Source organism: Drosophila gunungcola, assembly GCF_025200985.1.
Source record: "Drosophila gunungcola strain Sukarami chromosome 2L unlocalized genomic scaffold, Dgunungcola_SK_2 000008F, whole genome shotgun sequence".
NCBI lineage: Eukaryota > Metazoa > Arthropoda > Insecta > Diptera > Drosophilidae > Drosophila > Drosophila gunungcola.
The window spans coordinates 3,310,972-3,324,918 of record NW_026453163.1 but is presented as its reverse complement, the minus strand read 5'-3'; the positions used below and the strand labels follow the sequence as shown (position 1 = coordinate 3,324,918).

Genomic DNA, 13,947 nt, shown 5'->3' with positions numbered 1-13,947 from the left:
ATCACTTCCAAAAAAGGTTGAACTTCCTGACTTACCATCTGAAAGCGAAGATGAAGATTTTAAGTCGAATAGAAAAAATACTTTATTGGATAACAAACGAAAAATAAGTGAAACTTCCTTTTTAGATACTAATGAAAATGTTAAGAAGATGGCAGTGACAAAAGTGAAGCTTAATGATAAACAACGCAAATTAAGAGTAAATTTAAAAAAAATTAAAGCGGGAACATCTCCATTTCAAAATCTAAGATATGTAACAGGACGTGAAAAATTAAGTAGATCGGTTAGAACTAGAAATCCAGTACAAATAGGAAAAAACAAACTTAATTGGACATCATACCAATAATTGCCATATTTAATTCTAAAAATGGGTTATTTACATGAGTTTTATATCACCTTACTCAGTAATGATTCACTAAATGTATTTCCTGATAATGTTAAATGTGCATTTACTAATATTGTAAATATTCCTGAAGATATGAATGATGATTGGGAAGTTGGAATTACAGACATTTATCTAAATAATTATATCAAACATGTATCAGATAAAGAAATAAATACTTCTAAAGATATAGAAAACCCCGAAGCAGAATTTATAAGTTTAGTAAATGCTGAAACATTTAGATATACTAATGTACCCATTGAATCAAAAACACCTGAACTTGGATTAATTTTTATTTACACCGATATAATCAAACCGAGAATTGTTGGGAGTAAAAGACCCCGTTGTCTTCGTGTTTTACATTATAATGGAAAAGAAAAAAATATTCAGTTCAAAAATATTGAATATTACCCGTTAGACATCTGGTCACCAAACGAGATCTCAATTTTAATTACAGATTCAAATGGATATAAGGTACCGTTTGAAACATCGGTAGTCCCAATATTTACTACTCTTCACTTTAGAAGAAGGAAAAGATTTATACTATAAATAATACTTGTTCGATTATAAGTAACTCAGAATAAAAATAGTCACCATGGTGAAATCTTATCATCAATATTATTTAAATCAGTCTGGTGGAGGATTAAGTAATATAGGAAGTCTTTATATATCACCTCGAATAGTTCAACAAGGGCGAGGAATCGGGAACTTTTTTAGTGGTCTTTTTAACTACATAAAACCACTTTTTCTTTCGGGCTTAAATGCTATAAAAGATCAAGCCACTGAAACTGGAAAAGCTGTAATTAATGATCTCGGGAGAAAACCATTACGAAATATTGTTCAAGAACAAAGTAAAATTGCTTTACAAAATCTGTCAAATAAAGCAATTGATAAAATGACTCGCTTCCAAAATGGTAATGGAAAACGGAATAAAAAGCGTAGTGCAAGGAAAAAAAGACTTCATTCAACGTCCAAAACACATAGTAAACGTACCAAAACGCCGCAAAAAAGAAAAAAGTTATCAAGAAAATTAAATATAAGCGATATATTCTCTAAGACACAATGAGTAACCATATTGAATGTATGAAAAGTGAATTGGATTTGTTTGCTCCGCACCCTACACAAAGCTCTATTCTAAAAACTGAAGAAGTATCATACAATCCAATTGCATCATTAGATAGTGCTTCTTCAATCGAATTTGTTTGTTTGGGTAACGGTGAAACATATAGAGATTTATCAAGTGTTTATATACGTCTTGTAGTACAATTAAGAAAAAATGACAACAGTGCCATCGAAGGAAATACCGTGGGTGTAGTAAACAATATTCTACATTCCATTTTTCGAAGTTCTTCAGTTTATTTAAATAACATATTGGTATCACAGAGTGATAATAACTACCATTATAGAGCATATTTGCAGACAGTTTTAAATTACGGTAGTGATGCCTCTGAAAGTCACTTATCAGCTCAAGGTTATTATCCAAATTTTGGACGAATAACTGCGGGTCAATATGTTTATCCCACAACAAATGATACCCTAAAAAATATATTCAAAAATAGTAATAAGGTTGAACTATTTGGTAAAGTTCACGGAGATATTTTTAATCAACCTAAACTGCTCGTAAACAATGTTGATTTAAGGATTAATTTCAATATTGAGAAAACTGCATTTTATTTAATGGAAAATGAATCGGAATCAAATCTAAAGATATTAGAAGCTCAACTTTTCATGAATCATATAACTATCAACCCCAGCATACTATTAGCTCATCATCATGTATTACAAACCAAAAATGCTATATACCCATTTAACAAAGTCGAAGTAAAGTCTTTTACAATATACCCAGGAAACAATACTTTATCAATAGATAACGCAGTTATCGGTCAGCTACCAAATTTTTTAGCATTTTGTATGGTAAAAAACCGTTCATACTCAGGAAATCGTAGTTTGGATCCATTCGATTTCGAACATTTTAAAATTCAACGATTTAATCTTTTGGTAAATGGAGTTCAAGTTCCTTCTCAAGCCTTAGAGTTTGATTACTCGAGCGCTGAAAACGCACAAAGTGCAAGAGGTTATAATATGCTATTTAGAGGAACTGGAATAAAACATTACGATCGAGGACTGCAAATTACAAAGGAAATGTTTGATAAAAATAGTTTTATATTAGCCTTTGACTTAACTGCTGATCATTCAAACTCAACGGTTTGCTCGAATTTAATATCTCAAGGAACTATTAGGATTGAAGGTCGATTTTCAGTACCACTTGCTGAAGCAGTGACTTGTTTAGTTTATTGTGAATACGATTCAATGATAGATATTGATAAGAATCGAAATATCCGAGTTCTTCTTTAAATATGAATACATTACAAATACATAATTTACTGTCTAAGAATGCATATACAAAATCTATATTTAAAGGAGTTTTCCCATCAGATCAACTACCATCAACTATTTTAAAGTTTCCAGCGCTAATTATTGCAAACACTGATACTTCAACCCAACCAGGAACTCATTGGATTGCATTCCATTTCAAAAGTAATAGATCCGCAGAATTTTTTGATTCATATGGCCAATATCCTCAAAAAAAAGAGTTCATTACATTTTTAAGAAAAAATTCGGTTAAATATTTGTTTAATAAACAGCAACTTCAAGGCTATTTTTCAAACACTTGTGGTCATTATTGTATACTATACGGTCTGTTTAAATGTAAAAAAAAATCATTGAACTGCTTCCTAAAAAATTTTAAGCGAAATGACTTTTTTTATAACGATAAGTTAATTCTGCAAATGTTTAAGAAATATTTTAAAAAATAAAAAGACAAGTAATTTTTAATTAAAATCAATTAAGATTATTTATTGTTTCGGATCTATACAGTCTCTGATTCAACTTATAATATTTTAACATAATATTAAGGGCTTCGTCTTGTAATATAGGGAGTCTATGACATTGGCATGTGTCTGGTCCAACCTCTGCATCATCATCACTCCAGGGACAAAGCTTGTAGTGAAATCCAAATTTTGAGTGAATTAACTCTTTTTCAGCCAAATCCTCCAGTGTAATGCGTAAATAATCCAGTCTAGTAACGTGCTCCTCGAAAATCATATCCTCGAACTGAATCAAAAACAACTGAATTTGTTTAGCCAGCATTTTTGTTTTGTTGGGTTTTAATATGATTTCACTCCTTTAGATTGAGAACCAGACTGATGTTTAAAAGAGAATCTTTGGGGTTTATATGAGGAAATTCTCACTATATACTTTATTTATTTAAAGACAAAAATTCAATGTTTGCAGGACTGTATTTGTTCATATCTTTCCCCTTATATACAAGATGAGAAATACCATTCTCTTTTAATTTCTTAAAGGGTGTCTTAGTAGAAAACTTGTTTACATAATTTTTTGGTAGAAAAACCCATATATGCTCGTTGTCCTTGTCTGTTAAATAAAGAGCTATTTTATTTCCATATGGTGTTTTCTTTAGTTTACATCCAATGATTTTATATTCAAATCCAATACATAGATTTTCAATTTTTGTATAACCAATCAGAGGTTTTAACTCATTTAGGGTGGATATGAAGTCCTGAAGAATCAAGTTAATTATCATATTATATTATATAAACATTTAAACACACATACCATTTTGAAGTGGGATTGTAGGAATTGATTATTTTCTGGTAAATACCGAATGTGTACTAATTTACTTACAGAATAATACATAGCCTTTTATACTCTCGAAACCCTTATTTACAACGAAAATAGTATATAAATATATACTATATACAAATATATATATATATATTATGTACAATAGTATATAAATATATACAATATACAAATATATATTATGGACAAAAGTATATAAACACATATATTCAAAATTTCAATTCAAAATCATATTTAAAGGTCATGTTCATCTGATATTCCTCAGTTCATTATAGAATCGGAATGGAAGCGTTTATTTGTGAGTTGTGTGTTTATCCGAAACCTTTTCTACTCGTAATGGTTTAAAACACCATACCTTGAAAATACACAACTTCAGCTATCCAAAATCGAAATCGTGTTATTATCAATGTGGTTTTTGTCCTGAAATAAAAAAATTCTGGCTGCGACACAATTTGTATATGCATACACTACTGAAGCATAACTTCCATCTTAAAGAAAACATCAAATTTATGTACGAACATTTTAATGAACCGAACATAACTACATTAAAACATCAAAACAATGTTAAGTTCGATGTATTTCCAGCTATCCAAATGAATAAAAAATTTTTAAATATTGATTTTTTAATATTCTGTTTATTTTTCTTATTGGTTGCAAGGTTCCTGTTAAATTCGAAGTATTCCAAGATATTTAAAATAAATAAAAAGATTTTTTAAATATTGACTTTTTAATGATTTATTTATTTATTTTTATTGTTTACAAAGTTCTTGATTCCAACTATCATTAAGTAAATCTAAATAAGGATTTGGGTCAGCATCTTCCACTCCATCAAATACGCTGTCATCGTCAGGGAAGTCCGGTATGGTTTCCACCTCTATTGGTTGTCCAAAGGCTGTAAGCATCCAGGCGAACGATTCTTCTTCCACATTCCGTCGTAATTGGGAGTCCAAATACTCCTGGGAGCTCATACCGATAGGATTTTCATCCAATTCTAAGTTTTGCAGGTCCTCAGGAATTTCTTGGGTTGATGTAATAGCTGGATAAAATGAGCGCTGAATATTCATATCAAGATCGGCAGCTGCATCAACATCGTGAACTAACTTCTCAGTGATGTCATCAACGAAGATCACGGAAGTATCTGATGTGTCCATGTTTACAAATTGTGTTTACAAATTGAAATGAATATTGTAACCATGGATGCACCACATTTTATATCCAAAAATCCAGAGTATCGACTTATTTAAAGATGTAGTTCGATTGGTTAACGATAGTGCGTGTTTGCTTGTGTGTGTGAGGGTGGAAAATTTCTAGAAGTACATGGTTCTCAAACAACTGTGATGGCGACTGAATAGTTGTGTGTATGTAGATGCACCATAGAGTATATGGTGGTGGAGATCTTGTCGAGATCTCATACTATTAATTAAATGGGTTTACAATCAGTAGTTCCATGAATTAATACAACTACAGCTTTAAGTAGCTACAACTAATGCATTCGGCCTTTTATTTTATTGGGGTTGAAAAGGGATTCAGTAATGCCATAGGTTTCACCGAAATGTTCAGTGTGCATGGTTCTGTATCCCAAGATTTCGGTCACCAAAAACACAGGTACTTTTCCCTATACCTAAAAAATAGCCTTTGTATACACATAGATAGGATAAACCTAAAAAATAGCCTTTGTATACACATAGATAGGATAACGGAATTTCTGATTTTAACTAGAAACTATCCTGACGGCTGAGAGGCAGAGAAAGAGAGAAAGTCTCTCTTAGAAACATTTGACTAGCTCAACTAGATACTAAATTATTTTATAACATGTATATTAATAATTTCAAGTCAGAGCGCCTTAAATTAAAAGACCGTAATTATATATTATATTTATTAATTATATATTTTAATTATATATTATAATAATATTATTCTTAAACAATTTAAACTGTCTAAATAAAAATTTAAAATATATATTATTCATAAAAATTAACTGACGATTTTAAATTTTTATCATATTCTTACATAGTTAAAATTATTAAGAAAAAATGTTGTTTGTTATTTATCATATTTTTAAATCAACTCCAGCGCTCAACCGGTACAAATACAGCGCCTGCGCTATCGGATTAAATGTTATGTAATGTAAAACAAAAATTCTAGGCTGTTACTTAACATATTTTAAAATCAGATCCTGATCTCAACAGAATCAAAAACAGTTTCAGCGGTTAACCTGTTCAAACGACTATTTTACATTCCAGAATTTTACATTAGTTCACTATTTCGCCGCCAGGGGGCGACAATGAGAGTAAGGATATATGTAATCACAGTTTTCAAAGGGATCCTGTCAAATTGATCCTCATATAGTCAAGACACAACCCAAAATTAATGACTCTTAGATGACGCTTTACGAGCTAAGCCGCGCATATTGAGACATAGATGGCGCTTTGGCCGTTTGGCGGGTTGCATATATCCTTACTCTCATTGTCGCCCCCTGGCGGCGAAATAGTGAACTAATGTAAAATTCTGGAATGTAAAATAGTCGTTTGAACAGGTTAACCGCTGAAACTGTTTTTGATTCTGTTGAGATCAGGATCTGATTTTAAAATATGTTAAGTAACAGCCTAGAATTTTTGTTTTACATTACATAACATTTAATCCGATAGCGCAGGCGCTGTATTTGTACCGGTTGAGCGCTGGAGTTGATTTAAAAATATGATAAATAACAAACAACATTTTTTCTTAATAATTTTAACTATGTAAGAATATGATAAAAATTTAAAATCGTCAGTTAATTTTTATGAATAATATATATTTTAAATTTTTATTTAGACAGTTTAAATTGTTTAAGAATAATATTATTATAATATATAATTAAAATATATAATTAATAAATATAATATATAATTACGGTCTTTTAATTTAAGGCGCTCTGACTTTAAATTATTAATATACATGTTATAAAATAATTTAGTATCTAGTTGAGCTAGTCAAATGTTTCTAAGAGAGACTTTCTCTCTTTCTCTGCCTCTCAGCCGTCAGGATAGTTTCTAGTTAAAATCAGAAATTCCGTTATCCTATCTATGTGTATACAAAGGCTATTTTTTAGGTTTATCCTATCTATGTGTATACAAAGGCTATTTTTTAGGTATAGGGAAAAGTACCTGTGTTTTTGGTGACCGAAATCTTGGGATACAGAACCATGCACACTGAACATTTCGGTGAAACCTATGGCATTACTGAATCCCTTTTCAACCCCAATAAAATAAAAGGCCGAATGCATTAGTTGTAGCTACTTACTAGTTGTGTGTTAATTAAATTATCCGATTTATTCACGTGTGCATTTGTACGGAGCTGAGTTTCCCAAGGCTGGCCTGCGGTTTGTATTTGTACGCTCTAAGCGCGAGCCCATAAACGTAAATCTGTTTACCCATTTGCTAGCATTCGCTAAATATTTTATGACGCGTGCCTGAAATGCATTTTACCTTTACCTAAGGGAATCGAGCCCCTTTCCCCCAAAATCGATTTCAGCCGCTCCACCGATGCAGCTGCACAAAAGTCAAATTGCAACTTCATTATGTGGCTGCGAAAATTACTAGCTGAGCGCCTGTACAGAAAGGCGCTGAAAAAACCAACGACCCTAAAATATTGGAAAAGTTCACGAAACGAGAAGTTTTTCTCCCTTGGCATTCTGGGCGCGTTGGGTGCGGTTTTCGGGGTTTTAAGCTTGCCAATTTCGGAGCAGAGCGGACGGGCCGGGTATCTGTTTGTATTCCTTACACACTCCTCACCGCAAATTGAATTTGCACTAAGGACAACCAAGCCAATATTAACTACCTCTCTAAATGTATCCGTCTCTCGTTCCATCTCCCCGGTCCTGGATGAACTCCCAACACTTTTCATGCCTTGGTGGCACTCGGAATGAAATCTCGCAGCGGAAATGCAAAATAAGGATGAGCTACTTGAAGACATTCGCGAGGATACGGTCGTCAATGCGATTCCCGAGAAAGGTAAGTCACTTGCTGTCACCCACCCATCCTCCGATTGCCCTTGTCACACAACTTGAATTTCCATATACTCGGGCCCCAAAGGGATCTGCACTAGGTTTTTATATAGCTCCGGCAGGGCTCATGCACATTAGCTTAGGTCACATGCTTTAAAGCATCATTTAATGTAAAAATTTTTATTAAGAATGTGCATTTTTATTAAGAATGCACATTAGCTAAGGTCGCATGCTTTTAAGCATCATTTAATGTTAGACTTTCCCTTATTGTTTCCGGTGGCTGATTTTATGGTAGAAATTAATAATTTAATTCATGATTTTGTGATATGGTTTCGTTCATTGTGCTTGTGCCAACTTAATTTTGATATTTATTTATTTACCATATAAATGACATTAGAAGTGCAGGCATTTTTGGCTAACATATAATCTTAGTTGTTCTGAACGAAAACTTTTAAGCTAGCGCTTTTACCCATGTAAGCTATATATTAAAAGTTGAGGAATCTCAAGGGCTTGACATATAGTCCCCATTTTTAAGTAAGCCGCCGAAGTAATGGTTTATCCGTACTTCAGAACTGGCAATGGATTAGAGTGTCCCTTTTGTTGGTAAGGCAATGAGACTACATTGCTCTCGCCTTTTTTTTGCTTTTAAGGCTTAACCATAAACTCATAAACTAGCCCAAAGACACAAAAAGACGTAGAGATTGCTAAGGATTTACATCTACCCGATAGACCTTCGATATGAACACATTTGTGTTAGCAGTTAGCATGTAAATATATGGACATCTTACTTTGGCCTTGCAAAACAGTTTTTAGTATTTGTATTTCTCTTGATTGCACCTTGGGATATTTACGACAACATGCACCTTAAGAAAGTTATATATAGTAATATATCCAACAGCAATAAGTAAGGTGGCATGACTAGTACACGAGAAGTTAAAAGTCATTGAGGTACTAGGATATTAAAAAATAAATATATTTTTAAATTTGGTAGCTATTTGATGGACTGACATGTATAAAACTGAAAACACAAAACTGAAATTAAACACAACACCCAAAAACCAAAATTACTTAAGACCAGCCCAATTTTATATACCATATCTTAAAGAATTATGCTTAATAAATGTAAGCAGATGCTTGCTTTTGATATCTGACGACTATACCATATAACTTTGCTGTTTCTTAATTTTTTTTTTAATATTCGACATATAGGAATGGTTAAATATTTCAGAATTACGGTTTAAATTTCATATTTCATATAACATAGAGCCCCATAGGAAATATAAAAAAAAAAAAAAAATATTTTTAAACTAACTTCTTTGTTTGTAATTTTTTTTAGAAGTTAAATTTGATTAATTACTAATTTGACAGTTCAGAATTACGCTTTTAATTTTATTATCAACTTTCTATAACTGAGCTGCAAATCATCATAGCTTTAATGTTTTTAAACATTACGCAAGTCAATCATAATTTAAATGTTTTCAAGAATATTTTATTTTAGCAATGGCTGCAAGGGCTTGCCAAAGCTTGCTTACTTTCTTGATTTTTATGTCAAAGTCTCCTCCCCTCTATAATTGTAAACCGAATACGATACGCAAAAGTACGCCTAGTTTTCACAATTTTAGTCCGTGAAAAAAGTTCGTGTGTAAAAATTTTTCAATTAAAGGAATACCATATTTGTTTATTGTCACTTAACTGCATATCCCGTTGTTTGCTTATTAATGTGCATACATATGTTAATTTAAAAAAACAATGTTTTTTTGTCAACAGTTATACAAGGTTTTTGCATGCAAACACAGGTAAAACGATATTTTTAAACAAATGAATTCCCGATACTTACAGAATATTTGTCCATCCATTTAAAATGAAACCTCCACGGGATTTCAAAGCATTTGAGGCAAAAGGGGATTTAGCCATTTAGGAGCTCATGTTTTCTCCCAATTCTGCAACACTTTGATTATAACGTTACTATTTTTGCCTGATTTCTATTGCACTACCGCTATAGCCATCAAAATAATAAGCTCGGGAGCATTTATTAGTAAAAGCTCGTTCTTAAACACGGGCAATTGATATCCTGATTATGAATATTAAGAGTAATTAATTGTCAGCCCGACGGTCACATCCACCTGCGTCTGCAGTCGTAGTGTTTTTATATCTCTTGAGCTTATCCCCAGTGTCGTCACGTGCTCAGTTCTTGTCAGCCAGCATTTTCCGCCCCTTCCACGTCCTTCAACCGGCGCCATTAAGTCAGTGCTTTCCCCGCGCTTTTTCGCTCTTCTTGTCTCTGAATACGAGTTGCCTTTGGCGTTGTCGCAGTCTTTTTACCCGCTTTAAATTTTATTTATTGTAAATTGTATTTGAAACGTGCTGAGGTTCAGTTTTCTCTGCAGAGAAGACGGCGGACAAATGTCAAGCTTGCCCTTGGCATGAATATGGGCTGTAGGATATGTAGGATATGGGCTATGCGAGAAAGTAAGGCTTGCCTGCACGGATTTGTGCAGATGTGTGTGTGTATAGCTCGTACACATCTCGGGCGAGTGTGCTAGTGTGTCGTGCAACTTAATAGAGTTGTTTAGCATTTAAATAGCGCCATTTACTGGTTGTTGCTGCTTCTGGATGTTGCTGTTGCGCTTATTAAGTTGAAATGCCAGTCAAGCCGACTTGACTTAATAAAGTTGGCTTAAAGCATGGCAAGGAAAGTGGGAACTTGTGCCTAGTGAGCTTGAGAAAGTGGTCCATTAGGCACTGACAACTAAGCCAAAGTAGTTTATAATATCAAATGAGAGCTTCGCTGGGAGTAATCGAATTGCATCTGTTCCAACCCCTTTAAGTTGTCCCCAGTGAGCAGATTGTACCGGAATAGAACACAACATTTTGGATGAGTTAGGGGCACCCACATAGCTGGGCTTTTTCAAGCCCCTAAGCCTCCAAAGAACAGACGCTAAACGGCGATTTGCAATTTCATTCCTTACATCATAAACATTATGCTAAGCACCCAGCGCCATGGATCCCAAGGTTTCTGCGGCATATATCCACTTCAGACACAAAGCAAAGGCCCATTAAATCCTAATTTCATATACCCATAAATCCACTAAACAATCACACTTTCAATCCCGAAGACGAAGCGCAAAATATGTAACAAATTTCCACATATTCACACACGACCGCCCCGAAGAAAGTATGCCATAAAAGCCCCCACACGCGCTCATATCCTTATTGTGTGGATGTATCAATAGGCGGAGGCAAATCAAATGAGTTGGCAAAAGGCGGCAGACGATGACAAAACAGCTTGTGGGGCGCAGAACAGGACGGCTCGGTTCGGCTTTGACGAATCGAGGGCTGTGTAATCGAACATCCAAGTGGAGGTGGAGGCTACTTGGCACTCGGCTGCGTTATTATTATCAAGTGAGGCGCACAAGAGATACAACGTGCAGCTAAGAAATGCTCTTGCACGGTGATCTTTTGGGTGTGTATTAAATTACCGATAACAAAGATTTGATTTAGCTACAAACAATGTCGGGCATAAAAATTGTTTTAAATTATAATAGTTATGTAACCATTTAATTGAGTGTGCTGCGAAAGTTTGTAAAATTCGGCAGAGACCTGGTAAAGAAATGTATTTGGCCGGTATACATTTTTTCGGTCAATATCTATTAACTAACCAAACCTTTTAAAAACGCAAAAAGTATTTTAGAAGTTATTAGAAAATTAATTGAGCATTTTCAAAGATGTCAATGCTAGCAGATAAAATCACCTTAAAGCCAGATGTCGCCACATCTTTTTTTGCTTGCCATGCCGATAGAATAAATGAAGAAGAAAATCAGAAAATAAATATAACAGACGGCTTTTTTAAATCGACATATTTTTCTAATATGCAGTGATATTTTATAGTCGTAAAGGCAAAACAAATATTGATAATCGCCTAGCCATGTAAAACTTTCCTGGAAACAAGAAAATTTGCACTTGACCTGTCGCTCAAATTACATGCAATGCACCAGTGTTGAGAAAGGCACCAAGTTTTTGGATCTGTTTTAGGTACAAGGTACTTACGAAAATAATTAGTTAGGTATACAATTTTTAAGTATCTAGGTAAGGTAAAAAGTACAAAAGAGCTAGAAAGAAACATATTTTAATTTAAATGTTGTATATTTAATTCACTTTGAGGTCAATAGTTTGATTTTGGGTATTGAGCTTATTTAAAAAGAAAAATAAATAAAAATGTTTCAGTACCCATATACTTTACATAGCATGTTTTAAAGATACATTAAAACCGTTTCCAAGGTATTTTAAAAGTAAACGTAAGCATCGTATTTTTGTTACCTAGCTAAGGAAAAAGGTACCAAAAAGTGCAACTTTGTTCGTACCTAGGTACAAAGGTCTAGGTACACCGCAGCACTGATATATACATTTAGGTGGTGGAAGGACGTAGGTTCCATCCCACCGTCAGTCAAGTGTTTTTAAACTATTTTTACAAATCTTTGAATTAGTAGATATTTATATTTACCAAGGACTTAATATAAATAATTGTTAGCTCTTAACAAGGCTTTTAAACTCAGCTCCGGGACAATTTGTTAGGGAAAAACTGGCTCAAGCTCCTGGCTTTTTTATTATTCAATTAAATGGATGCTTACACAGTAGTAGTTTAAGCAAAGGAGAACTGACCGGTGGGGCTAAGCAGACCTACCTACTTTCTGAAAACGACGACCCATTTTTATTTTTTTTTAAGTTTATGGTATACTCCTTCTGGGTTTAAATTTCATCCCCTGCGTCACCTGAGCTGTAAATAATTTTCTGAGTCATTTTCCATAAAATTGCTCACCACGACTGCAACGATTCCCAACCGTCCATTACTCGACCAAAGTAAGGGTATCGTCGACAACTCGAAACGTGATGTTTGGGAAGAGATTAGGCGACAATAAACGGCAGGATGGGGACACACAAAAGCGACAAGCAGAAAGTTGTCCTTCGCCCGACGTTGCGCCTTTCCCCGCCGCAATTGAGATTTACGGCCGCATCAATAAACATCAAAAAATTCGCCCGCCACTTTCTTGGCCATCACCCTTGCTTATCGCCTTGTTTACGCATTTTAAGTACAAGATTGTTATGTGTTGATTTGCTTTAACCGATGCGTGCCCCGCATATGAGAAAAAGCCTCCGTCTGGCAGAGCTTTACTTGTTTCTCCTCCATATATGTTTTTATTTTATTTTATTCCGAAGCGTGTGCCGAGCGCAAACTTCGTTGAGGTTTCTGAGCATGTCAGCGACAAACAAGAGCAAACACAAACAGAAAGCGGCGACGGGGGCGGCTAAGTTTCCAGCCCCGCCCTCAAATTTTCCCACCCCCTCGACAAGCAAACCACAAATCTGTTGCATACTTGCGGGCGCGCCTTTAAAGTCAACGCGCCTTTTCAACGCTCCGCTGAACATTCGCGTGAGTGGGTGGCTGCGATGTGGGTGGCTCCAAAGTGGGTGGTGGGTGCGCGGGGAGGCACTTTGATTGACTGGTTGAGAACTGGCTGACAGGCCAGTCTAGGCCATGATTGTTGATGTTGACGTGGGTTATGTAAAGCACAACGGAATGGTTGTGGTCTACGGCCGCTAATATCTGATCTACACCAGGGCTCACAAATTAAATTGAATTAAATGGTGCATTCTTAACTTTCCCTTGATTTATTAGGTCGTGGCTGCCATATAATTGAAAAGTTAAGAGCAGAGTTAGCAGTACTGCTACTTGGTCTTCGACGCTTCGATTAGATTCAACACAAAACAATTGGTTTTATTTACGTACAAGTCATTCGATTTTCATTTAATGAGTAGGTTTCATTGCATTATAATGGTGTGTTTAAGTGGTAATCTTGTTCCATATTTAAACAAAGAGGAAGCTATTTTGCCAAGCCGAAGTTCTTCTACCCTTGCAGCTATT

The 13,947-nt window shown here is 34.4% G+C and overlaps 1 protein-coding gene across 3 annotated transcripts in view; it reads left to right on the top strand.

The window, feature by feature from the left end:
- The first annotated feature begins 7,964 nt into the window (after nt 1-7,964).
- The window catches only part of LOC128253461 (opioid-binding protein/cell adhesion molecule homolog), a 29,885-nt gene continuing 23,902 nt past the window's right edge, over nt 7,965-13,947 (top strand). For all 3 annotated transcript variants that reach the window (XM_052981868.1, XM_052981867.1, XM_052981866.1), the window contains exon 1: nt 7,965-8,034. In XM_052981868.1, the coding sequence (XP_052837828.1) occupies nt 7,965-8,034 (70 nt within the window). The remainder of the gene's footprint in view (nt 8,035-13,947) is intronic.